Source organism: Piliocolobus tephrosceles, chromosome 18 (assembly GCF_002776525.5).
Source record: "Piliocolobus tephrosceles isolate RC106 chromosome 18, ASM277652v3, whole genome shotgun sequence".
Lineage (NCBI taxonomy): Eukaryota > Metazoa > Chordata > Mammalia > Primates > Cercopithecidae > Piliocolobus > Piliocolobus tephrosceles.
The window spans coordinates 1,044,949-1,072,858 of record NC_045451.1 but is presented as its reverse complement, the minus strand read 5'-3'; the positions used below and the strand labels follow the sequence as shown (position 1 = coordinate 1,072,858).

The 27,910-nt window shown below is 39.7% G+C and overlaps 1 protein-coding gene across 5 annotated transcripts in view; it reads left to right on the top strand.

The window, feature by feature from the left end:
• Positions 1-27,910, top strand: part of ATP9B (ATPase phospholipid transporting 9B (putative)) — a 268,072-nt gene that overhangs the window by 2,093 nt on the left and 238,069 nt on the right. For all 5 annotated transcript variants that reach the window (XM_026455182.1, XM_026455181.1, XM_026455180.1 and 2 more), the window contains one exon: positions 24,204-24,377. In XM_026455182.1, the coding sequence (XP_026310967.1) occupies positions 24,204-24,377 (174 nt within the window). Of the gene's footprint in view, positions 1-24,203; positions 24,378-27,910 lie in introns of those variants that run through there.

Sequence of the window (27,910 nt, the reverse complement as noted above, 5' to 3'; positions counted from 1 at the left end):
TCTTTTGTCCTGGCTGGAGTTAGTAATGTGATCATAGCTCATTACAGCCTTGACCTGTTGGGCCCAGGCAATCCACCCATGTAGCTGGGACTACAGGCACATACCACCATGCCTGGCTAATTACAAAAAAATTTTTTAAGAGACAGGATCTTGCTATATTGCCCAGCTGGTCTCAAGTGATCCTCCTGTGTCATCCTCCCAGAGTGTTACAATTAAGGTGTGAGCCATGGCTGCTAGCCTGCCATTCTTTTCTTAGCACTTGAAAAATCTTGTGCCTCTTCCTTCTTGCGTCCATGGTTTCTGATTAGGATGCTGCTGTCACTCAGATTGATGTTCCCCTGTAGATAATGTGTCATTTCTCTCTGGCTGCTTTCAAGTTTTTACTTTGTCTAGTTTTCAGAAGTTTAATTATGATGTGTCTTGTCATGGATTTTATGTTTGGTTTTTTTGGTTTGTTTTTTTTGTTTTTTTTTTGGTCTTCGACTAAATTTAGGAGGTTTTTAGCCATTATTTCTTCAACTACTCTTTGTTGTTGTTGAAATAATGGAGAGTTGCTCCCACTCTCTTCTCTCCATTTGGATTTCCAGTGTTAAGAAAGTTGGATCTTATGTTGGTGTTTCATAATTCCCTTAGGCTTTTTCCTTGTTTCTTTTCTCTGTGTTGTTCAGATTGTGTACATTCTATTCATCTGTTCTCAAGTTCCCTAATTCTTTACTCTGTTATCTCCACTCTATTCTGTGAATGTTTTGGCTCTTGGTTTGACAGATGGTTTTCGATTGTCTCTTGGGTATTTTGTATATTAGGAGAATTTGGGTTCTATTTCTGTCTTTTATTTTGGCGTGCAGCCACCCTGTTTAGATTCAGCACATAGGTCCTGGACTACATTTGTGGCCTGTGGTTCTAAATGGCATTTTAATTCTCAGAGCCTTTGTGCTGTGATCTTTGGTCTGCTTGGTTTATGTGGTGTCACTGGGGCTCTTCCTGGTCTCTGTTGGTGCTGCGTGAGAGCGAAAGGTGGATTTTCCTAGGCCTGGTTTCTCTTGTTAAAAGATGGAAGTGTCAGACCCATGGGGATGAAGAGGCTTCTTTGGCTGGGCCCTGGCTGTGGCTGTATCCCATCCATATGGACCGAGCGGTTGCCCTGGTGTCTCTGGGTTGGAGAAGAGGAGTGTTAGCACCAGTGTGGCAAAAGGGTTCCTGTGGCACAGTCCCTCTTGCTGGTGACACCTTGACGCTCTGATGTCTTGGAGCAAGATCTTAGGTTATGGATAAAAAGGTTTTCTGGACTGGGCTCCTTATATGGTAGGGTTGCACCTGTTGGTGCTGCCTGGCTCTCCCTAATGAGAGAGAGGAGTCTCAGGCATGAGAGGCACGGAGCCTTGTTGGGCCAGCAGCTTGTAGTGTCAAGTTCCCCTTACTGCTCCTGCCCAGATGCCCCAGTATCCTTTGATGAGAGAGGGGAGTCTCAGGCCCCAGTATCCCCTGGTGGGAGAGGGGAGTCTCAGGCCCCAATATCCCTTGGTGGGAGAGGGGAGTCTCAGGCCCCAATATCCCTTGCTGGGAGAGGGGAGTCTCAGTAAGTCACTGCTGCCTTCTTACCTTCTTTCAGAACTCTCCTTTGATTGGCTCTTGCTTAATTACCAGGGTTTATAGTTGGACTTACTGGGGAGGAGCAGAGAAATGGGTCTATGGCATTTTGTCGGGACCAGAAGTTGTGCTTCTACATTATTTTCTGAAGTTGGGTTTTATTTTATCGTGGTAACATATGCATAGTTTAAAAAGTTAAGTGATGCTTTTGCAAGGCGTACAGTAAGATATTGTGACTCTACCTGTATGTTGGTAAGTATTATTTGGCTCTTGAAAAGAACATTTATTTTGCTATTGTTAGGCGGAGTGTTCTGAAATGTTGTTTATTTCCTTTTAGTTAATGGTCCTGTTGAGTTCGTCTTTCCTTGTAGCTTTGTTTATTCTCTTTTTTTCTTTTTTCTTTTTTTTGACATGGTCTCAATCTGTTACCCGGGCTAGAGTGCAGTGGCATGATGATGGCTCAATACAGCCTCGACCTTTTGGGCTCAAGCCATCCTCCTGCTTCAGCCTCCAGAGTAGCTGGAATTGTAGGCACATGCCAACATGCCCACCTGATTAAAAAAGTTTTTTTTTGTAGAGATGGGGTTCCACTGGACTTGAACTCCTGGGCTCAGTGATCGCCTTCTATCGGCCTTCCAAAGTGCTGGGATTACAAGCGTGAGCCGGTGCACCCTTCCTCTGTTTAGAGTTTTATCAATTTTTGTTTGACATATTTTGTAGGTCTATTGTTTGGTGCATACACGTTTGAGATTCCTGTGTGTTCTTGATGGATTGACACTTTTATCATTATGTAGTTCACCTGTGTGTCTCTGGTAATTTTTCTGCTCTGAAATCTACTTTATCTGACACTAATATAGCCACCTCTGCTTTCCTTCCATTAATGTTTGCGTGGTATGTAATTTTCCATCCTTTCACTCTCAGGTAACTTATATTTGAAGTGAGTTTCTGGTAGTTGTCATACGGTTGGTTCTTTTTTTACCCACTGCCATTGTCTGTCTTTTGATTGATGTATTTAGAGGGTTTATGTTCAGCATAATGTTTGATAATGCCATTTTATTTTTTGCTTCTGTTTTTGTTTCTCTGTTTTCTTTTTCCTGCCTTATGGGTTATGCTTCAACATTTTTTAGAATTCTGGTTTATCTATAGTGTTCTTCAGTATATTTCTTTGTATAGATATTACTTAGTGGTAGCTCTAGGAATTATGTATACATAACTCATTGCAGTGTACTGTTGGTATTTTAACAGTTGTTGGGTGAAGTGTAAGAGCTTCGCCTCTTTAAATCCCTTTATCCTCCCGTTGGTAATATAATACTCATGTAAAAGTATATGTAGATTTTACATACATAAAAGTATTAAATATTTCCCTTATATACAATTAGAACCCCATATCAGACAGTATTCTAATTTTTGCTTTATCTCTCTAACAATCTAGAATATTCAAGAGGCAAAGGAAAGCCTATGATATTGACCTACCCTTTTTGCCCTTTCTGTTTTCTTATTTCCTGATAGTTCACAATTTCTCATTTTTGTTCTATTTCAGTAATTCTCTGTTCTTTTAGGGTAAGTCTACTGGAAGCAAATTCTGTTCGTTTTCCTTCATCTGAAGATGCTTGTATTTCTCCTTCATTCCTGAAGGATAATGTCACCAGATACAGAATTTGGAGTTAACAGTTCTTTTCTTTCAGCACTTGAAAAATGTTATTATGCCACTTCTTTCTGGTCTCCGTGCTTTCTGATGAGAAATCTGATATCATTTGAGTTATTTTTCCTTTTGAGATAGGTGTCACTTTTCTCTTACTACTTTCAAGCATTTTTTTTAGTCTTTAGTTTTTAGTCGTTTGATTATTCTGGGTCTTGGTATGAATTTCTTCAGGATTACCCTGTTTGGGGTTTGCTTAGCATCCTGATTCTTTAAGTTTGTATCTTTTGTCAGATCTGAGAAGTTTGCAGCCATTCTTTGAGTGCTTTTTGAACTCTACTCTCCATCTCTTCTTTTACCCTGGTGATACCTTGTGAAATCTTGTTGTACCGTAGGGTCCTGAGTTTCTGCTCATTTTTTCTAAGTCCATTTCCTGTTCATCTGGGGCAGTTTCTATTGTTTTGTCTTAAAGTTCACTGATTTTTTTCCCCGTTTTTAAAATTTTACTCTTGGGCCCATCCATTAAGGTTTTTAGTTTAAGAATTTCCAGTTGATTCTTCTTCAGACTAGCAGTGTCTCTTCTGAGACTTTATATTTTTTTCATTTGTTTCAAGTCTGTTCATAATTGTCCATTGAGACTCTTTTTTTTTTTGAGGCGGAGTCTTGCTCTGTCGCCTGGACTGGAGTGCAGTGGCCGGATCTCACACACCATTGAGACATTTTTATGATGTGTGTTTAAAAATCCTTGTTAGATAATTTCAGTGTCCGTGTTGTTTTGATGTTGACATCTATTGATTCTCTTTTCTCATTTGAGTTGAAATTTTTCTGGTTTTGGGGATAATGAGTGATTTTCCAGTATAGCCTAGACATCTTGTTATGAGATTTGGGATCTTATTTAAATCTTTTGCTTATCGGGCCTGGTGGTAGTGGTAGTGGAATGTGGGGGTTACTGCCAGAAGGGGGTGAAGAGCCAGGTTCCCTTCACAGCCCCTTTTGACATCTGGAAAGGGAAGGTGCCATGTGACTGCTGGCTCCCCAGTGGTCTCTGCTAGCACCACCTTGGCTCGGAAGGGGAGGAGTGCCTGGTTACTGCATGCCTTTGGCCTCCACTGACATTGCATGGGTGATGTTACCTTTTAGAAGGTGGTTAGATTTTCCACTTTTCACTAGGCCTCCTCTGACAGTGATAGAGATGGGTAGGAGTGCTTTATTACTGCCAGTTGGGGGTATTAAATAAAATGTACCAGAGGCCATTATTTCAGACTAAGCTCCTGCCCCAGGCCAAGCAGACCAGAACAAACCAGAATGGAGTCACTTGTGCTAGGTGCCACAATCAAACTAAATTAAAAACAGGCCAATTTCCCCCAAAGCAAGAGATTCACAGCAACCAGTCATAAGGGGGCCAAACAGAGCCAGCATAAGAGAGTCCTCTCTACCCTGTAAGGAAGGTAACTTTGAAATGCCCAATCTGTATTTTGTTCCCTGAATCTGCTCTCTGCAGCCTTTTGTGGCTGCCAAGTTTACTTCTGCTGCTCAGCTGATCTGAGTATCTTTCTATTTCATAGATGAAATACTGCCTGATTTGCTAATAAAAGCCAGTTCGATCTTTAAACTAAATTTTTTGAAACTTTAACAGGGAGAGCGTCTGGCACCCTTGTGCATGTACCCTACAATGACTGCCAGGCTTGGATGGATGTCTCCACTCCCCACGTGGTCTGCCCTGACACCATCTGGGCAGTGGGGAGAGTATCTTCCTACAGCTGGGCAGTGTGGGAGTCCAGGCTTCACTCACTCTTTGCTGTTTCAGTGTGGGTGAGGTTGTGCTTTTTCTGTCGTCTTTGGATGGGATATTCCTATCAAAATTTTTTTTGTTCTGCTAGGCTGCCCTTTTTCTAGTCCTTTGGCTAGAAAGACCAGACTTTTCTTGGGAACTTTTTTGGTCTGTGTCTATTACTTTTCTGGTTGCCAACTCTCTAGTATACAACATGGGCACGAGACCAAAAGGGAATACTGGAAACTCACTGATGTCTTGTTCTCTGAGTCCAAGGACCTTACTGGTCTGCCCTCTTCTCTCCACCTTTTGATGTTTAGTGTCCAGAGTTTTTATCTGTGTTTAGTGGGAAGAATAGGGAGTAGCACATTTACTCTATCTTGGTCTAGAACTGGAAGGAAGGAGCAGGTTACATTTTTTCTTTTTTCTTCTTTATATGTACTCTTTTTTATTTTAAAATTGCTTCATTTACTCATTTTTAACAGCTTTTTTGATATAGTTTATATACATACAAGTTACCCTACTTAAAGTGTGTATAGTTCAGTTGTTTTTTTTTTTTCTTTTTTTGTGCTTTAAGTTCTGGGATACATGTGCAGAATGTGCAGGTTTGTTACATAGGTATACACATGTCATGGTGATTTGCTGCACCTGTCAACCCATCATCTACATTAGGTATTTCTCCTAATGCTATCCCTCACCTAGCCCCTAACCCCCTATCAGGCCCTGGTGTGTGTTGTTCCCCTCCCTGTGTCCACGTGTTCTCATTGTTCAGCTCCCATTTACGAGTGAGAACATGCGGTGTTTGGTTTTCTGTTCCTGTGTTAGTTTGCTGAGAGTAATAGTTTCCAGCTTCATCCTTGTCCCCGCAAAGGACATGAACTCGTCCTTTTTTTATGGCTGCATAGTATTCCATGGTGTGTTTGTGCCACATTTTCTTTATCCAGTCTATCATTGATGGGCATTTGGGTTGGTTCCAAGTCTTTGCTATTGTGAATAGTGCTCCAATAAACATACATGTGCATGTGTCTTTATAGTAGAATGATTTATAATCCTTTTGGTATATACCCAGTAATGGGATGGCTGGGTCAAATGGTATTTCTAGTTCTAGATCCTCGAGAAATTGCCACACTGTCTTCCACAATGGTTGAACTAATTTAGACTCCCACCAACAGTATAAAAGCATTCCCATTTCTCCACATTCTCTCCAGCATCTTTTGTTTCCTGACTTTTTAGCGATTGCCATTCTAACTGGCGTGAGATGGTATCTCCTTGTGGTTTTGATTTGCATATCTCTGATGAGCTTTTTTTTCATATGTTTGTTGGCCGCATAAATGTCTTCATTTGAAAAGTGTCTGTTCATATCCTTCGTCTGCTTTTTGATGGGATTGGTTTTTTTTTTTTTTTTAATTGTAAATTTAAGTTCCTTGTAGATTCTGGATCTTAGCCCTTTGTCAGATGGATAGATGACAAAAATTTTCTCCCATTCTGTAGGTTGCCTGTTCACTCTGATGGTCATTTCTTTTGCTGTGCAGAAGCTCTTTAGTTTAATTAGATCCCATTTGGCAATTTTGGCTTTTGTTGCCGTTGCTTTTGGTGTTTTAGTCGTGAAGTCTTTGCCCATGCCTATGTCCTGAATGGGATTGCCTAGGTTTTCTTCTAGGATTTTTATAGTTTTAGGTCTTACATTTAAGTCTTTAATCCACCTTGAGTTAATTTTCGTATAAGGTATAAGGAAGGGGTCCAGTTTGTTTTCTGCATATGGCTAGCCAGTTTTCCCAACACCATTTGTTAAATAGGGAATCCTTTCCCCATTGCTTGTTTTTGTCAGGTTTGTCAAAGATCAGATGGTTGTAGATGTGTGGCATTATTTCTGAGGCCTCTGTTCTGTTCCATTGGTCTGTATATCTGTTTTGGTACCAGTACCATGCTGTTTTGGTTACTGTAGCCTTGTAGTATAGTTTGAAGTCAGGTAGCATGATGCCTCCAGCTTTGTTCTTTTTGCTTAGGATTGTCTTGGCTATATGGGCTCTTTTTTGGTTCCGTATGAAATTGAAAGTAGTTTTTTTCTAATTCTGTGAAGAAAGTCAGTGGTAGCTTGATCGGGATAGCATTGAATCTATAAATTACTTTGGGCAGTATGGCCATTTTCACAATATTGATTCTTCCTATCCGTGAGCATGGAATGTTTTCCATTTGTTTGTGTCCTCTCTTATTTCCTTGAGCAGTGGTTTGTAGTTCTCCTTGAAGAAGTCCTTCACATCCCGTGTAAGTTGTATTCCTAGTTATTTTATTCTCTTTGTAGCAGTTGTGAATGGGAATTCACTCATGATTTGGCTCTCTCTTTGTCTGTTATGGGTGTATAGGAATGCCTGTGATTTTTGCACATTGGTTTTGTATCCTGAGACTTTGCTGAAGTTGCTTATCAGCTTAAGCAGATTTTGGGTTTTCTAAGTATGCAATCGTATCATCTGCAAACAGAAGCAATTTGACTTCCTCTTTCCCTATTTGAATACCCTTTATTTATTTCTCTTGCCTGATTGCCCTGGCCAGGACTTCCAATACTATGTTGAATAGGAGTGGTGAGAGAGGGCATTCTTGTCTTGTGCCAGTTTTCAGAGGGAATGCTTCCAGCTTTGCCCCATTCAGTATGATATTGGCTGTGGGTGTCTCATAAATAGCTCTTATTATTTTGAGATACATTCCATCAATACCTACTTTATTGAGAGTTTTTAGCATGAAGGGGTGTTGAATTTTATCGAAGGCCTTTTCTGCATCTATTGAGATAATCATGTGGTTTTTGTCATTGGTTCTGTTTATGTGATGGATTACGTTTATTGATTTGTGGATGTTGACCCAGCCTTGCATCCCAGGGATGAAGCTGACTTGGTCGTGGTGGATAAACTTTTTGATGTGCTGCTGGATTTGGTTTGCCAGTATTTTATTGAGGATTTTCACATCGATGTTCATCAGGGATATTGGCCTGAAATTTTCTTTTTTTGTTGTGTCTCTGCCAGGTTTTGGTATCAGGATGATGATGGCCTCATAAAATGAGTTAGGGAGGAGTCCCTCTTTTTTCTGTTGTTTGGAATAGCTTCAGAAGGAATGGTACCAGCTCGTCTTTGTACTTCTGATAGAATTCAACTGTGAATCTGTCTGGTCGTGGGCTTTTTTTGGTTGGTAGGCTATTACTGCCTCAATTTCAGAACTTGTTATCGGTCTATTCAGGGATTTGACTTCTTCCTGGTTTAGTCTTGGGAGGGTATATGTGTCCAGGAATTTATCCATTTCTTCTAGATTTTCTAGTTTATTTGCATAGAGGTGTTTATAGTATTCCCTGATGGTAGTTTGTATTTCTGTGGGGTCAGTGGTGATATCCCCTTTATCATTTTTTTTTTTCTTTTTTTTTTTTTTTTTTCTTTTGAGACGGAGTCTTGCTCTGTCGCCCGAGCTGGAGTGCAGTGGCCAGATCTCAGCTCACTGCAAGCTCCGCCTCCCGGGTTTACGCCATTCTCCTGCCTCAGCCTCCGGAGTAGCTGGGACTACAGGCGCCCGCCACCTCGCCTGGCTAGTTTTTTGTATTTTTAGTAGAGACGGGGTTTCACCGTGTTAGCCAGGATGGTCTCGATCTCCTGACCTCGTGATCCGCCCGTCTCGGCCTCCCAAAGTGCTGGGATTACAGGCTTGAGCCACCGCGCCCGGCCACCCTTTATCATTTTTTATTGTGTCTGATTCTTCTCTCTTTTTTTCTTTATTATTCTGGCTAGTGGTCTGTTTTGTTAATCTTTTAAAAAAACCGGCTCCTGGATATTCATTATATCCAGCCAAACTAAAGTGAAGGAGATATAGACACGAAAAACCCTTCAAAGAAAAGGGTTTGAAGGGTTTTTTGTGTCTATCTCCTTCAGTTTAGTTGGGCCGGATATACAATTCTGGGTTGAAAATTCATTTATTTAAGAATGTTAAATATTGGACCTCACTCTCTTCTGGCTTGTAGGATTTCTGCAGAGAGATCTGCTGTTAGTCTGATGGGCTTCCCTTTGTGGGTAACCCGACCTTTCTTTCTGGCTGCCCTTAACATTTTTGCCTTCATTTCAGCTTTGGTGAATCTGACGATTATGTCTTGGGGTTGCTCTTCTCAAGGAGTATCTTTGTGGTGGTCTCTGTATTTCCTGAATTTGAATTTTGGCCTGTCTTGCTAGGTTGGGGAAGTTCTCCTGGATAATATCCTGAAGAGTGTTTTCCAACTTGGTTCCATTCTCCCCATTACCTTCAGGTATACCAATCAAACGTAGGTCTGGTCTTTTCACATAGTCCCATGTTTCTTGGAGGCTTTGTTCATTCCGTTTCATTCATTTTTCTCTAATCTTGTCTTCACGCTTTATTTCATTAAATTGATCATCAATCTCTGATATCCTTTCTTCCGTTTGATTTGACTATTGATACTTGTGTATGCTTCATGAAGTTCTCGTGCTGTGTTTTTCAGCTCCATCAGGTCATTTATGTTTTTCTCTATACTGGTTATTCTAGTTAGCAATTCCTCTAACCTTTTTTCAAGGTTCTTAGCTTCCTTGCATTGGGTTAAAACATGCTCCTTTGGCTCGGAGGAATTTGTTATTACCCACCGTCTGAAGCCTACTTTTGTCAGTTCGTCAAACTCATTCTCCGTCCAGTTTTGTCCCCTTGCTGGTGAGGAGTTGTGATCCTTTGGAGGAGAAGAGGCATTCTGGTTTTAGGAATTACCAGCATTTTTGTGCGGGTTTTTCCTCATCTTCGTGGATTTATCTACCTTTGGTCTTTGATGCTGGTGTCCTTCGGATTGAGTGTTTGTGTGGATGTCCTTTTTGTTGATGTTGATGCAATTTCTTTGTTTGTTAGTTTTACTTCTAACAGTCAGGCTCCTCTGCTGCAGGTCTGCTGGAGTTTGCTGGAGATCCATTCCAGATCCGGTTTACCTGGGTTTCACCAGCGGAAGTTGCAGAACAGCAAAGATTTCTGCCTGTTCCTTCCCTTGGAAGCTTTGTCTTAGAGGGGTACCTGCCAGATGCCACCTGGAGCTCTTCTGTATGAGGTGTTTGTTGACCCCTGCTAGGAAGTGTCTCCCAGTCAGGATACACGGTGGTCAGGGACCCACTTGAGGAGGCAATCTGTCCCTTAGCAGAGCTCAAGTGCTGTGCTGGGAGATAGCTGCTCTCTTCAGAGTTGGCAGACAGGAACATTTAAGTCTGCTGAGGCTGTGCCCACAACCTGCCCTTCCCCTTAGTGCTCTGTCCCAGGAAGATGGGAGTTTTATCTATAAGCCCCTGACTGGGGCAGCTGCCTTTCTTTCAGAGATGGCCTACCCAGAGCGGAAGAATCTAGAGAGGCAGTCTGGCTGCAGTGGCTTTGCTGAGCTCTGATGGCGGCTTTGTTTACATTGTGAGGGGAAAACCACCTACTCAAGCCTCAGTAATGGTAGGCGCCCCTTGCCCCACCAAGCTCGGGCATCCCAGGTTGACATCAGACTGCTGTGCTGGCAGTGAGCATTTCAAGCCAGTGAATCTTAGCTTGCTGGGCTCCGTGGGGGTGGGATCCACTAAGGTAGACCACTTGGCTCCCTGGCTTCAGCCTTTCCAGGAGAGTGAACGGTTCTGTCTTGTTGGCATTCCAGGTGCCATGGGGTATGAAAAAAGACTCCTGCAGCTAGCTCGGTGTCTGCTCAGATGGCTGCCCAGCTTTGTGCTTGAAACGCAGGGCCCTGGTGGTGTAGGCACCCAAAGGAATCTCCTGGTCTGAGGGTTACAGAGACCTTGGGGAGAACGTAGTATTTGGACCAAAATGCACTGTTTCTCACAGCACAGTCCTTCAGGGCTTCCCTTGACTAGGGGTGGGAGTTTGCCTGACCCCTTGCGCTTCCTGGATGAAGCAACACTCCTCTTTGCTTCAGCTTGCCCTCCGTGGGCTGCACCCACTGTCTCCCCAGTCCCAGTGAGGTGAGCTGGGTATCTGAGTTGGAAATGCAGAAATCACTTGCCTTCTGCCTTGATCTCACTGGGAACTGCAGACCAGAGCTATTCCTATTCAAGCATTTTTTTTTTTTTTTTTTTTGAGAGGGAGTCTTGCTCTGTTGCTAGGCAGGAGTAGAGTGGCACGATCTCGGCTCACTGCAACCTTTGCCTCCTAGGTTCAAGCGATTCCCCTGCCTTAGCCTCCTGAGTAGCTGCGACTACAGGCTCGTGCCACCATGCCTGGCTAGTTTTTTTTTGTTTTAGTAGAGGCAGGCTTTCACCATGTTGGCCAGAATGATCTCCATCTCTGAACCTCATGATCCACCCGCCTCGGACTCCCAAAGTGCTGGGATTACAGGCGTGAGCCACTGTGCCCAGCCCAGTGTTTTTTAGATTATTCATAGATAAATGTAACCATCATCAAAGTCAATGTTTGAACATGTTCATCATGTCCAAAAAAAACCTCGTACCCTGGAGCTACCACCCTCATCCTGTCATTTTCCATTCCACTTATCCCCCAACCTCCTATCTATAGAGTTTTTTCATTGTGGTAAAATACAGGTAACTTAAAATTTACCATTTTAACTATTTGTAACAAGTCACTAATTTCACAATGGTACACATTTCCCAAAATAGAAATATTAGAACATAACAATTTTGCTATAAACTTTATTCACTTCCCAATTTAAATTTTGGAAAGTGTGTGCTATAGAATAGAATTAAAAGAAAAAGAAATGTAAGTTAGTGTATTGTCTTAATTTACCAGAAGCAGAATTTTACATTATGTAGCCTAGATATCCACATTGGCAGTTGAAAACAAAATAGTTATTAGAAAAACAGCTTTCATGTGAGCTTTACTTCGCTTTGTGAGCTTTGAAAGTTTCCTTCCTTGACCATATGAAAATGACATTTTGTTCTTATGTATAAAGAATTGTAGTTATTGTATTTTAGAAGTTCTTAGGTTTTCCTTGAAGTGGAATTATTTTTATTTCATTATAATCATACTACTTTAGAACACAGTATATTTAAAAGATAATGTTGGTTAGTTGTTAAAATATATAAAAATTTTCATGATTGGGCTTATATTTTATAAAAATTTCCAAGGGAAGAATTAGATGTGATTTGAGTATGATGTTAGTCCATTTTTGCATTGCAATAAAGAAATATAATACTTGAGGCCGGGTAATTTACACACACACACAAAAGAGAGAGAGATTTAATTGGCTCATGCTTCTGTAAGCTTTTCAGGAAGCATGGTGCTGGCATCTGCTTCTGGGGAGGCCTCAGGAAGTATACAATCCTGGTGGAAGGTATTGGGGAGCCAGCATGTCACATGACAAAAGGGAGCAAGAGAGAATGGGAGGTTCCAGACTCTTCTAAACAACCAGATCTCACGTGAACTAAGTGAGAACTCACTTATCAGTCACCATGGGGATTCACGAGGGGACTACCCCTACCCCATGATTCAGTATCTCCCACGAGGCCCCACCTCTGACATTGGGGATCACATTTCAATGTGAAATTTGCAAGGGACACACATCCAAACCATATCATATGGTTAAGGAAGATTAAAACATTCAATAGCACATTGCCTTTATTATCATTGAGGATGAGGATGTTACTGTTTTCATATGTCATTAAGTAAACAAAATGATGTGTATCACACGTAGTAGCTCATAGTTCACTGGGAATGCAATTACTTGTTAAGTCTGTTTTCTACAAAGTCATGTGAGACATTGATTTCTCCTTCGCATTATTAACATCTGGGTGAAAATAAGGTATTTGTTAAATTGGTGTTTCCCATTTTTGCGTTTTAAGTGATGGTGGTGTCATTCAAATTATCTTTGCAGTTAAATGAAGAATGAATGACATTAAGCATTGTTTTGTTTATCCATGTCCGTTATTAGTTTTTCTTTGCTTTTGCCAGCAGTGTGACTACTGGCTCTGCCCAGAGGCATTTGCAATCTTCTGATAGTTAAGTTTTAGCATTGAAAGATACTAGTGTTAAGAACAGATGTCTATTGTCTGATTATTGGTAAAATATTAGTGTTTCTTGGTAGAAGCAACACAATTTTTTTTAATGTTAGATTTCTCATTCTGAGAGTCTATACACAATTTTCTATGAATAATAAAACTTTGATAATTATGATAGTCTAATATTTTACTAGTTGTAAAAATGAAACTACTTTTGCTGTGATGGTTCACAATTGAAATGCCTTTTTTTTTTTTTTTTTTAAAGGCATAGTACTAATTCTTAAGACAGTATTTATCTAATTGTCCAGTCCCAGGATTCGTTGAAATCAGAGACATTTTCTTAGGGGTTCTATAAGAGTTTCCTTTAAAAGGTCTATGTAGGCCGGGCGCGGTGGCTAACACCTGTAATCTCAGCACTTTCGGAGTCTGAGGTGGGCGGATCACCTGTCAGGAGTTTGAGACCAGCCTGGCCAAGGTGGTGAAACCCTGTCTCTACTAAAAATGTAAGAATTAGCTGGATGTGATGGCGAGCACCTGTAATCCCAGCTACTTGGGAAGCCGAGGCAGAAGAATCGCTTGAACCTGGGAGTCTGAGGTTACAGTGAGCTGAGCTGAGATTGCACCTCTGCACTCCAGCCTGGGAGACAGAGCAAGGCTCTATTTCCCAAAAAAAAAAAAAAAAAAAAAAAAAAGAAGTATAAAATAAAATAATCTCAAGTTTAAAAAATTATTTACACTTGCCAGGATAGAAATGTTTTACTTCTTTATTTATTTTTTACACCTGTATTAGCATGAAGACAGAGTTGATGATAGGGAACATCACAATTTTAGGTAACTGAAGTATGTATCCTGAGCTAATTGGCTATATAGCTTCATATTTCTGGGTTTGCATTTACATAACATTGGATATTGTACCATTAACTCTAATTCAGAAGTTTTTCTCAGTTTATGTATAGCAATGTTATTTCAAGAAATTGGTGTTCAGTTTTCTTGTAGAACATTTTAGAAATCATTAGCTCCAAGGTTACTGTATATATAATTCCCATGGGGGAAATGACATCTCAGCTTAGGGGACTATTTCCATGTTCCTTTTGCTGCATTTTGCTACTAAAGTCAAGGCATATTTTTCAGGCAGCCATCCCTTTAATTTTATTCATTTATCTGCTGGCTTATTTATTTATTTTAACATCTTACCCTTTGTCTTAGTCCATTTTGTGGTGCTGTAACAGAATATCTGAGACTAGATAATTTATAAAGAACAGAAATTTATTGCTCACACTTCTGGAGGCTGGAAGTCCAAGATCAAGGTATTGACATCTGGTGAGACCTTCTTGCTGTGTCCTCACATGGGAGAGGATGGGAGGGCAAGAGAGGAAGAACGTGGTTTCCTCACATGGCAAAAGAGCAGGATAGAGTGAACCCATTGCAATATGCCCTCTTTATGATGGCATTAATGCATCATGAGGGTGGAACTATTGTAGCCTAAATGCTTCCCGTTAGGCACTATCTCCTAAGACTGTTGCATTGAGGATGAAGCTTCCAACACATGAATTTGGAGGGGACAAAAACATTTCAACCATAGCACCATTTGTCTCCTTTGCTGCTATAGAAGGGAGAGTCCCAATTTCTCATTAGTTTATGCAGCTTGCTGCTTACTAATGACTTATCAATGACAGTTCAACCTTGTAGTTGTATTTGATGAAGGAAATATGCACATTTCTTTATAGCACTTAGTTTTTTTGGTTTGTTTTTCTACTTTACTAATATGCAGGCAAAGGGGGAGTGTTTAGTTTTAAAGAAGCTTTGAGCATTAGACATGTTTTAAATATATTTCTTTAATAATCGATGGGCTTCTAAGAAGTGTTTCTTATCGAAATGGAAACAATAAGGCTATTAGATATTTAAGATAAAATGTAAGTTTTTAAGCTAGTTATTGTATTGATTTACTTTTACTTAGATACATGTAAATTATGTGCCTTCCAGTACTTGCCAGTTGAGAGTTCCTAATTTTTTTTTTTGAAACCTTTGGCTACAGTTCAGATAGCTGTCCTTGTTTCTTACCATGGCAGTGCTCTTGGGTTTGGTATCATCCATTCTGTCGTCTTTGTTCATAATTGTTTTTACTCATTTTAAAAGTATGATCCCAGAATTATACTTAATTGCTGGAAACGTTGATTTTTCTTGAGTGACAAACCAATTAAGTGTGTATGACACCAGGCAACAAAGACACTTAAGATTCTGTACTTTTCCTGTCTCTGAAAAAAATCCATTATTCATCATCTTACTGTTTTTAAATACTGAGGTAAAATTTTCAATACAATAGGAAAATTGTCTTGGAAATGGAATAAATAGCTTGCCAGTTCAAAGGCTCCATTTCTGGAGTTGAGGTTACAAAACATGATGTTGCTTGTATTCCTTATCTTTCAGAACTCGTTGTGCTGAGTTTCCTGCATTAAACTTGATAAGATTGTGACTTTTACTAAAATAAGACATAACTGTTGAAATAATGAAAAAGACCAAAAGTCTCATATTGTGTATTATATTACAGTATATTTATGTGGTGTTTTGAGTTTTATTCGCATTTTGTATAAATATTCATTTTCTAGTTGACTGTTTTAAAAGAAGCAATCTCATACAGAGAAGAAAAAAATGACATTTTAAGGGAAAAATATTATTAATGTTTTAGGTCTGTTACTTCACAGATCATGTAATTTTTTGCCTAAATTATAATGAAACTTGTATGTTGTAAGGATGTTCTGTGATGCTGTCAATAGTGGTTGGAGTTGTGTATAAAAGATTATCTGGAGACACTTCAGCAAGTAGCATTTGGATTGGTAGAGTAGGGTGTTTAAAAGAGGGGTGAAAAGAAGTGACTACCATTTCTCATAACACATTTACTTTCAACAAAGTTCTTCTCCGTGATTATTTTTAGTGACAATATTCTAATTCCATCGTATATTTCACCAATTCTTTATTCATGGATATTGTGCTTTTTGCCGTGTTTCCTTGGGTCTTTTTCAACATCACAGCACAGTGGTGGTTACCTTTGTAGAGAAATACTGAACACATTTTAAATTTCCATGGGATAATGAGAAACCCTGGTTAAAGTTTATTTACATTACAGAAATAAAAAGCTTTCAATGCATCTTCAAAAATTGTTCTCCACTTTTACCAGCGATTAAGAGTGCCTGTTTATCCAAGACTGTTGGCCATATTGAATGTTAAGAATTCTTTTTTACATTTGATAAGCAAGACATGGTCTCTTCTTGTTTGAATTTGCATATTTAAAAGTCCTCTGTGAAGGCATAAGAATGATGCAATGGACTTTGGGGATGCAGGGAGAAAGGTTGGGAAGGGGGTGAGGGAAAAAAGACTACAAATTGAGTTCATTGTATACTGCTCGGGAGATGGGTGCAGCAAAATCTCACAAATCACCACCAAAGAACTTATGTAACTAAATACCACCTGTTCCCCAAAAGCCTATGGAAATAAAAAAATTATAAAAAAATAAAAGTCCTTTGTGAAAACAAAAGTTATTCCAGGTTTAAAACCTTTCAATAGCTTTCCATTACACTTACAGTTAAACCCCTTCCTGATGCTTGGCCTGCACTGTGTCCCTTGTTCCTACCCATCTCTTCAGCTGCTTCTGGTGTCCTGCTCCCCTTGGCCCGCTGTGCACGTGTCCTGCTGGCTTTGTGTTGTGGCTCTCTACAAGGTCTCTGCACTAGTTGGCCAGTCTTCCTAGGCCTTCAGGGATTGGCTGCTTTACCTCCAGATGTCACTACTTGGGGCCTAGCATCTTGGGTGAGCTAAGGAAGACCTCTCCCTCACTTCCAGTCTTATGAACAAAATTATTTTTAATTATTCATTGTTATGGATACGTAATGGTTATGCACATTTATGGGGTACATATGATGTTTTGATACATGCATACAATGTGTAATGATCGAATCGGGTAATTGGGATATCCGTCACCTCCAGCATTTATCATTTCTTTGTGCTAGGAACTTCCCAATTTTATTCTTTTATTTATTTGAAATACACACTAAATTACTCTTAATTATAGTTGCCCTGTTGTGCTACTGAACACTAGTTCTTATTCCTTGTGTCTCACTATATTTTTATACCCATTACCCATCCCTTCTTTGTCCCCTACTCTGTACTACCCTTCCCAGCCTCTGATAAGCATCATTCTACTCTCTGTCTCCATGAGTCCAACTCTTTTTTGAGCTCCCACATGTGAGTGAGAATGTGTGATATTTATGTTTCTGTACTTGGCTTATTTTACTTAAAATAATGTCCTCTTATTCCATCAATGTTGATGTAAATGACTGGATCGCATTCTTTTTTACTGTTGAATAGTACTCCATTGTGTTTATGTACCACATTTTCTTTTTCCATTCATCTGTTGACGGACACTTAGGTTGCTTCCAAATTTTAACTGTTGTAAACAGTACTGCAACAAACATAGGAATGCAGGTATCTCTTTGATAACACTGATTTCCTTTATTTTTGGTATATACCCAGCGGTGGGATTGCTGGATCATATAGTAGCTCAATTTTTAGTTTTTTAGGAAGTTCCAAACTGTTCTCCATAGTGATTGTACTAATTTACATTCCCACCAACAGTGTACAAGGGTTACCTTTTCTTTACATCCTTGCCAGCATTTGTTACTGCTTGTCCTTTGGATATAAGCCGTTTTAACTTGGGTGAAATGATCTCTCTTTGTAGTTTTGATTTGCATTTCTCTGATGATCAGCGACGTCAAGCACCTTTTCATATGCCTGTTTGTGATTTGTATGTCTTCTTTTGAGAAATGTCTATTTAGATCTTTTGCCCATTTTTGATTAGATTGTTAGAATTTTCCGTATGGAGTTGTTTGAGCTCCTTATAAATTCTGATTATTAATCCCTTGTCAAAGGGGTAGTTGGCAGATATTTTCCCCCATTCTGTGGGTTGTCTCTTCACTTTGTTGATTGTATCCTTTGTTCTGCAGAAACTTTTGAACTTGATGTGATCTCGTTTGTCCATGTTTGCTTTAGTTGCCTGTGCTTGAGGGGTATTGCCAAAGAAGTCTTTGCCCAGACCATTGTCCTGGAGATTTCCCCCAGTATTTTCTTGTAATAGTTTCATAGTTTGAGGTCTTAGATTTAAGCCTTTAATCTGCTTTAATTTGATTTTTGTAGATAGAGATGGGATCTATTTTCATTCTTTGGCGTCTGGATATCCAGTTTTCCCAGCACCATTTATTGAAGAGACTGTCTTTTCCCCATTGTATATTCTTGGCACCTTTGTCAAAAACAAGCTCACCGTTAATGTGTGGATTTGTTTCTGGGTGCTCTGTTCTGGTCCATTGGTCTATGTGTCTGTTTTTATGCCAGTAACTTGCTGTTTTGGTTACTATAGCCCTGCAGTATAATTTGAAGTTAGGTAATGTGATTCCTCCAGTTTTGTTCTTTTTGCTTAGGATAGCTTTAACTATTCTGGGTCTTTTGTAGTTTCATATAAATTTTCAGATTGTTTTTTCTATTTCTGTGAAGAATGTCATTGGTATTTTGATAGGGATTGCAATGAATCTGTAGATTGCTTTGGGTAATATGGACATTTTAACAATATTGATTTTTTCCAATCCATGTACATGGAATATTTTTTCATTTTTTGGTGTCCTCTTCAATTTCCTTCATCAGTGTTTTATAGTTTTCATTATAGAGATCTTTTACTTCTTTGGTGAAGTTAATTCCTAGGTATTTAATTTTATGTGTGGCTATTGTAAATGGGATTACTTTGAAAATTTCTTTTTCACAGTGTTTACTGTTGGCATATAGAAATGCTACTGATTTTTGTATGATGATTTTGTATCCTGCAGCTACTGAATTGATCAGTTCTAATAGTATTCTTGTGGAGTCTTTAGGTTTTTGCAAATAGAAGTTCGTATCATCAGCAAAGATAATTTGATTATTTCCTTTCCAATTTGGATTCCCCCTATATGTTTCTCTTGTCTGATAGCTCTAGCTAGGACTTCCAGTACTATGTCGAGTAACAGTGGTGACAGTGGGCTGAGAGTTTTGAAGTCTTCAGTTACTATTGTGGATTTGTCTATTTTTCCTTCCACTTGTATCAGTTTTGCTTTATGTGTTTTGAAGCTCTGGTGGTAGGTGCATATGTATTTGGGACTTTTAGATCTTAGTGGTGATTTGATCCTTTTATTATTTCATTGTGTTCCTCTTTATGCTAGGCAGTTCTGTTTTTGATGTGTTTGTCTTATATTAATATAGCTACTTAGCTTTCTTTTGACTAGTGTTTCCATTATATGGAACAACACAGTCATGTGTTGCTGAAGGATGGGGATGTGATGTTCTGAGAAATGTTAAATACCATTAATACTTAAAATACTTCCCCTAGATACTGAGTTTTGTACTCCAGAAATATGTTTGGCAATTTCATTGGCTGCTACATTGTTGTGCAGCCATTCTAGAGTGTGCTCACACAGACCAAGATGATAGAGCCTACTACGCATCTAGCCTGTAATGGTAGAGCCTGTTGCTCCTAGGCTACAAACCTGTGCAGCATGTTACTCTCCTGAATACGGCAGGCAGATGTGACACAATCGTGTATCTGTGTATCTAAGCATACTGAACATAGTAAAATGCACTATAAAACATAAATAATCATACACCTGTACAGGACACTTAGCATGTAAATTAATCTTTAGCTTACTTCAACTTTTTTACTTTATAATTTTTTTAATTTTTAAAAACTTACTGGCTTTTTTGTAATAACACTTAGTTTAAAACATGAAGAGATTATATTGTTGCACAAAAATATTTTCTTTTTTAATATTCTTGTTCTATATGCTTTTTTCTTTTTTTTTTAAATTTATTTTTACTTAAACTTTTTTTTTTTAATGTTAAAAACTAAGACAAAAGCACACATATTAGCCTAGGCCTACATAGGGTCAGGATCATCTAATCACTATCTTTCACCTCCACATTTTGTCACACTGGAAGGCAGTAACACACGGAGCTGTCATCTCCTCTGATAACAATGTCTTCTGTTGGAATACCTCCTGAAGGACCTGCCTGAGGCTGTTTTACCGTTAGCTTTAAAAAAAATAAATAGAAAAGGTATGATCTAAAATAATAATAGTATAGTATAGTAAATACATAAACCAATAGCATAGTCATTAGTTATGATTGTCAGGTATTAGATACTGTACGTAGGTGTATATGCTAGACTTTTATATGAATGACTGGTAGCCCAATAGATTTGGTTTACACCAGCATCACCACAAAGATGTGAGTAATGCATTGTACTATGAACGTTATTATGGCTGTGATGTCACTAGGTGTTAGGAATTTTTAGCTTCTTTAGTGGGACCACTGTTTTATATGCAATCCATTGTTGACTGGTGTGTCATTATGCAGTGATTAACTGTTTATTTTTCCATTTTTTTTTACTTTTAATCTTTTAATATTAAATACCATTATATTTAAAGTACTTCCTTTAGATAGTGATTTTTGTACTCCAGGGGATGTTTGGCAATGTCTGGAAACATCTTTGATTGCCACAACAAGGGGAGAGTGTGGGGCTGCTACTAGCATCTAGTGCATAGAGGCTGGGGATACTGTGGAATAAATGTGTGCATAGGACAGCTTCACCCCAGTGGAGTTCTGTGGCCCAAAATGTTAATGTGCCTCTGCTGGGAAATCCCACTCCAGGACTTAGGATAATGTGGCTAACTTTTCGCTGTCTACTTAAGATTAGTATTTTACCACCTCATATAAACTATAGAGTCACCTACTCTTCCGTGTTAGGCTTCTTATATGTATTCGCATCTGTTTATGTTAAAAACTTACCCTGACAATTTATTACGTTTTATTTTTAATAGTCATACATATTTTAAAGAACTTTCTGTTGCTCTTCCTTCATTCTAGAAGTTCTGTGTTTCCTTCTGGTATCTTCTCCATCGTGAGTCTTTCTTTAGCATTCTTTCAGGGCAGATCTGTTGACAGCAAATTCTCTTAGTTTTCTTTCATCTGAGACTGTCTTTGTTTTTCCTTCATTCCTGAAGGACATTGTTGCTGGATATAGATTTCTGGGTTCACAGTTCTTTTAGCACTTCAAACATCAAGTTCCACTGTGCTTTGGCCTCCATTTTTCTCCATGAGAAATTTACAGTTATTTGAATTGATGTTCCTCTATAGGTAATGAGTTGTGTTTCTCTGGCTGCTTTCAAGATTTTTTCCTTCATCTTTGCTTCTAGTAGTTTGATTATGATGTATCTTTATGTAGGTATCTTTGACTGCACGCTGTTTTTAGTTTGCTGTCTTTTTTAATTAGTAGATTTCTTTCAACAGATTGGGAAGTGTTTATCCATTTTTTCTTCACATATTTTTCTGCCTCAGTTTTTCTGGTATTCTAATGACATGCATGCATGTTAGACCTTTTCAAATATAAAGAAATATAGATAAACAATGTGTATACGTGGGTGCGTGTGCACACATCACCTCCCCCATCTGCTTAGAATTTCTGTCTTTCCTAGGATACTTGTAGAGTATTTTAAAAAAAAGAAGAAGAAAAGAACTTCTGTTTTTCTATTCACTTCAAGACTGTTCAGCTTCATCTCATGGAGCAGGGATATAATGGCTGCTTTAAAACTCCAATATGTTTTTCATACTGCAAGTAGCGTTTGTTGTTCTTTCTCTTGACTATTGGCCATATTTCCCTATTACTTTGTATGTTGAGGAAGTTTGGCTTGTATCCTGGACATTCTGAATATTGTGTTGTGGGACTCTGGGTCTCATAGTCCTTTGAAGAATATTTTGTTTTAGCAGTGCATTGACCTGGGTAGGTTTCGACCCCCAGTTCTGTTTCACCACCAGTGGGTGGCGGTTGCCATGTCAGTTCAGTTGCAAAGCCTTGACCAGGCCATCAGCTGCCCACTAGTGCTTGTCAGGGCCTGTTGTATAGGACCTGAGTAGTTCCCAGAGCCTGTCCTGTGCTTATTTGGGTTTGGGCACATTTTTGCAGCTCGGGGGTGAGCCTGGGACTTCTGTTGATTCATATACAGAATTAGGGCATCCCTTGTCCAGATTTCTCCGCTCTCTGGTTTATCCCACGTCTCCAATTTCCAGGGTTGTTTTTTCTCAGCTTTATGCTTTCTGAAAGTCGGGGTTTTCTCTCAGAGTTTTAGCCCTTCTTGTTGTTGTGAAAGTCTACCTGACTGGGGCAGTTCTCAGGGAAAAGTTGTGTGAGAAAAGAGAGAATTCCCAGGGACGTCCACATCCTGTTTGGACTCCAGGAGCCCATCTTCCTGTTTGCCTTGCTCTCATAGAGGGGACTACTGGGTAGCCCTGGGAGGGCTAGGAGAGACAAAACGGAAAACAGAAAAAACATTCTGCTTTGCAAGAGCCCCCTTTGCTGGGGCTGTGGCTAGAAAGGGTGGGCTTCTTCTGGAGTCTGCACTCTGCATATTGCGTGCAGTGCAGATAGAGTCTTCACTTTGGCAGGAACTCTGCACTGGACTTCAGAGCCTGTTTTAGACGCCTGGAGCTGAGCTGCCCTTGTCTGGAAACTGTGCACGTCAGGCCCATCAGTTGGAGGTCTGAAAAGAGGAAGAATTACTAGGAAGGAAATACGCCAGGTCATGGTCAGAAATATGATTCCATCGTACATGACATGTACACTCGGCCACTCATGCGCTTACCTTCACATCATCCGTGCCTTTTGGCCTCTGGGTACTTACAACGTGTTCTTTCTCTTTGAGTTTTCTAGGCAGTGAGGACTACATGACTGGGTTCCTGAGACTCACTGTATTCTCTTGAAAAAAGAAAAGTCTTCCACAATACTGACCTCTCTCTAAATTGCACTTTAGCAGAATGTACTAGAATCGCCTGCTTATGTGTTTGATTCCTATTTTTCGTTTCTGAAGAACTCTTAATTTCCACTTATTGCTTGCTCCTTTACTTCCCTCACCAACAAGCCTTCCAAGAGGTGCATCCTTCTTCCCATGTGGACTTCTGCCCCTGACGTTGATGCCTTACTAACCAAGCTCTGTGCACCCTCCTGTAGGTCCCCCAGTAACCAGTGCTGTGATCACAGACCTGTTGCTCTCAGGGTAGATTCTGTCTGGGTATAATTTTTATCCATGGTCTGCCATTGCTAGGGCCCTCAGCCCTGTTTTCCCCCTAAGCTGCCTGGCTGGGACCCAGACTGGACTCTGGACCCGGCTTTGTTGATTTGGAATACTTACTTTTTTCCTTATGTGTCAGTTAAGGATGGTACTATCTCTGTCCCTTATTTATGTTTTAGTAGTGGGTTTTGGTTAGTTTTAGCTGTTTTCTATGTGGAATTTAGAGACTGTGAAAAAAGATTTCGATATAAGTGACTGCATTTATCCCAGAGAGGAACCCACATGTCTGCTTTCATATTTTTCACATTGTGACAATGCCTCCACAAATACTTGATGCAGAATTCAGTAAGGTAGCACTTGTTGAATCACCACTATCATTTCTGACAAATTGTTCCCAAAAGGTAAGTTTTTATTTTTTAAAGATAGATTATGTTTGTGATTGAGGAAGGATAAAAGGAACAGTTTTGATGATAGGCTGCCTGTTTCTTGAAATCAAGAAGATTGTTGAGCTTTAAAAGATATGCTGGTTGTTGAGATTTTTTCATTGAATAGCATGTTTTAGTGAAGAGAATAACAGAATAAATGGGACATAGCATCATTCCCCAAAGATTATCAAGACTGTCAGCAAACCAAAGGATGATGTTGATACTTTTCAGATACAGACAGCTACATATTGTTGAAAGTCACTTCTAGAATGTTGGCTGATGATGTAAAGTTGTGTAACATAGAGTGTTTAGATGTTGCTTGGAGTGAACATTCTTTGCTATAGTCATGTTTCAGAAGATTGGTGTTTTCTGACTGGATCAAGTGCAGTGAGGAGCTGTTGAGCAGCATCGGTTGTGCTGTCAGGCTGGCCATCCGCACCGCAGATGCCTCCAGGATTACGCTCACAGCACAGTTAACAGAGACTTCTTCAGCTAGCACAGGCCTCGTTGGGCAGCTTTTTTACCTTAGCTAACATTCCTTTGCAAAAGAAAGCAGCCTCTGCAGTCTTATTTATAATGCTTTACCTCAGCTGAAGACAGCCTAATTTGAGGAAATACTGTCCCTAAATGAAACACACTGTAAAGAAGCCTGCTTGGCCTGTCTCAGCACTCTGTTTTTACTCTAACTAGGTACCAGCTGGAGGATGAGTCTGCGCATTTGGATGAAATGCCACTAATGATGTCTGAAGAAGGTTTTGAGAATGAGGAAAGTGATTACCATACCTTACCACGGGCCAGGATAATGCAAAGGAAAAGAGGACTGGAGTGGTTTGTCTGTGATGGCTGGAAGTTCCTCTGTACCAGGTTTGTTATCCATTGCTACCTAATTTCCTTATACGCTAAGCTTACTTATAAGCTTAGCTTCTAATATACTTATTAGCTATATTAATATAAAAACTCAAGGAGATATTTCTTAAATGATATCATGCATATTATTAGTACATTAATCAAAGCCAAACAGTGCTAATATGAAAAGAAAGGAGAGCCAAATTAATTATCTTATGAGAAGTTTTAATGGTTAAAACCTGGAGGCCGGGTGTGGTGGCTCATGCCTGTAATCCCAGCACTTCGGGAGGCTAAGGCGGGCAGATCACTTTGAGCTCAGGAGTTCGAGACCAGCCTGGACAACATGGCGAAACCCCATTACTACTAAAAATACAAAAATTAGCTGGGTGAGATGGTGAGTGCCTCTAATCCCATCTACTAGACCTGGCTTGGTCTCCCTTAGTGATGGGATTATAGGTGTGAGCCACCGTACCCGGGCCCAAATATTTTCTAATTTCCATTGTCATTTCTACTCTAAATCCATGTTTAATTTAGAACTATGTTGCTTAATTTCCAAAGTTAAATATTTTTTCTAGTTAACTTTTTATAATTATTATCATTTTAAATAGAGACCAGGTCTTGCTATGTTGCCCGGGCTGGTCTTGAACTCCTGAGCTCAAGTGGTCCACCTCATCAGCCTCCCAAAGTGCCAGGGTTACAGGCATGAGTCACCATGCCTGATCTGTTTTTTGCAGTTATCTTTTTGTAATTGATTTGTATCTGAATATCATGAGGCCATTTACTTATAATTTAAAAAAACGGCCCAGATGCGGTGGCTTAAGCCTATAATTCCAGCACTTTGGGAGGCTGAGGCAGGCGGATCACAAGGTCAAGAGATTGAGACCATCCTGACCAACATAATGAAACCCTGTCTCTACTAAAAGTACAAAAATTAGCTGGGCATGATGGCGCGCGCCTGTAATCCCAGCTACTCGGGAGGCTGAGGCACAGGAGAATCGCTTGAATCCAGGAGGCGGAGGTTGCAGTGAGCCGAGATCATGCCACTGCACTCCAGCCTGGCAACAAAGCGAGACTTTGTCTCAAAAAATAAAATAAAATAAAATAAAAATTACAGTCTTTGTAATGTGTTGAGACTTGCTTTATGGTTCATCATATAGACAACTTGTAGCAAATTTTCTTTGTGTATTTGAAAATAATTTGTATTTTTCAGTTGTTAAGTGCACTGCTCTGTATGTCAGTGAAGTCATAGTTGTTGGTTGTCTAGTTCAAATCTGTTGCTGTTCATGGTTTGCTTGTTTGTCAGTTACTGAGAGACTTCATGAGTTTCTAAACATCATTGTGGATGTGTCTATTGGTTAATTTTGGAGCGTGTTATTAGATGATGCACATTTAGGATTATTAACCTATTCAATTGACCTTTTATTGTCTTTAAATGCCCTCTTTTATCTTTAAAAATGCTTTGTGAAGACTTGTCTAATTTCAATAAAACTATACCAGCTTTCTTTGATTAATGTTTGCATGGTATATATTGTCATTCTTTTACTTTAAAAAGTAATTTTTTTAAAAATTTTGAATTTGGAAATAATTAGAGAGTTACAGGAATTGCAAAAATAGTATAGATGGGTCCTGTATTAGTTCATTTTCACACTGCTAATAAAGACATACCCGAGACTGGGCAATTTACAAAAGAAAGAGGTTCCGTTGGACTCACAGTTCCACATGGCTGGGGAGGCCTCACAATCATGGCGGAAGACAAGGAGGAACAAGTCACATCTTATGTGGATGGCAGCAGGCAAAGAGAGCTTGTGTAGAAAAACCCGTTTTTAAAATCATCAGATCTGGTGAGACTCATTCACTATTACGAGAACAGTCCAGGAAACACCCTTCCCTATACCTCAATCACCTCCCACCGGGTTCCTCCCACAACACATGGGAATTGTGGGAGTTAACTTCAGGATGAGATTTGGGTGGGGACACAGCCAGACTGTATCAGGTTTCTTGTATTTTTCACTCAGTTTATTCCAGTGGTTACATCTTTTGTAACTATAATATGAAACTAGGACACTTACCTTGGCACAGTGTGTGTGTGTGTGTGTGTGTGTGTGTGTGTGTGTGTGTGTGTGTGCGGTTCTCTGTGATTTCATCAGGTGTTGATCTGTGTAATCACCACTGCAGCCAAGATGCAGAACCATTCCAACCCCACAGGGAGCTTCCTGTGCCACAGCCACTCCCATCCTTCTGACCCCTGGCCTTGGAAACCTCTCATCGATTCTCCATCTCGTTTTAATATCAAGAATGTTATATAACTGAAATTACTCAATATGTGATACTTAAAAATTTTTCTGTTTTTTTCCGTATTGTAGTGATATCTGTATCATGTGATTTGTTTTTTGAGGTTGGCCTATTTCATTCAACATAATGCTGTGAGAGCCATCCAAGCTGTTGTGTAGGTTGTTTCAAGTTTTTGGATATTAGAAATAAGGCTGCCATAAGCAATTGTGTATGTTTGTGTGTGTGTGGGCATAAGTTTTCATTTCTCTGGAATAAATGTCCAGAAACTTCACTGCTGGGTTGTATGGTAGGGGTAGGTATATATTTAGCTTTTTTTTTTTTTGAGACAGAGTCTTGCTCTGTCGCCCAGGCTGGAGTGCAGTGGCGCAATCTTGGCTCACTGCAAGCTCTGCCTCCTGGGTTCACGCCATTCTCCTGCCTCAGCCTCCCGAGTGCCTGAGACTACAGGCGCCCACCACCACACCCGGCTAATTTTTTTGTATTTTTACTAGAGACGGGGTTTCATCGTGTTAACCAGGATGGTTTCGATCTCCTGACCTTGTAATCCTCCCATCTTGGCCTCCCAAAGTGTTGCGAATGCAGGCGTGAGCTACTGGGCCCGGCTGTATATTTAGCTTTTTAAGAAACTGTCAAACTATTTCCCAGAGTGGCTATACCAGTTTACATTTGCACTAGCAGTATTTGAGAGATCCAGTTTATTTTCGTCTGTGCCAGCATTGGGTGTTGTCACTGCTTTTGATTATAGCTGTTCTAGTATATGTGGAGTGATGGCTGATTGTGTTTTTCATTTCCATTTTCCTAATGCTAGTGAGGTTGGACGTCTTTTTACCATTTGTGTACTCTGTTAAGTAAATGTTTTTCCATCTTTAATTTCTAGTTGTGGTGTTTGATTATTTTTTTTTTCTTGTTGAATTTGGAGAGTTCTTTACATGTTCTAACTATGGGTCCTCTGTCAGATATGTAGTTGGACATATTTTCTTTTTTTTTTTTTTTTAAGACGGAGTCTTGCTCTGTTGCCCAGGCTGGAGTGAAGTGGCTGTATCTTGGCTCACTGCAACTTCCGCCTCTTGGGTCCATTCTCCTGCCTCAGCCTCTCGAGTAGCTGGGACTACAGGTGCCCACCACCATGCCTGGCTAAGTTTTTTTGTGTGTGTATTTTAGTAGAGACAGGGTTTCACCATGTTGCCAGTCTGTATCTTGTCTTTCCATCCGTTGAGATTCAGAGAGACTTCAGTGGATCCAGTGTTTTTAATTTTGGT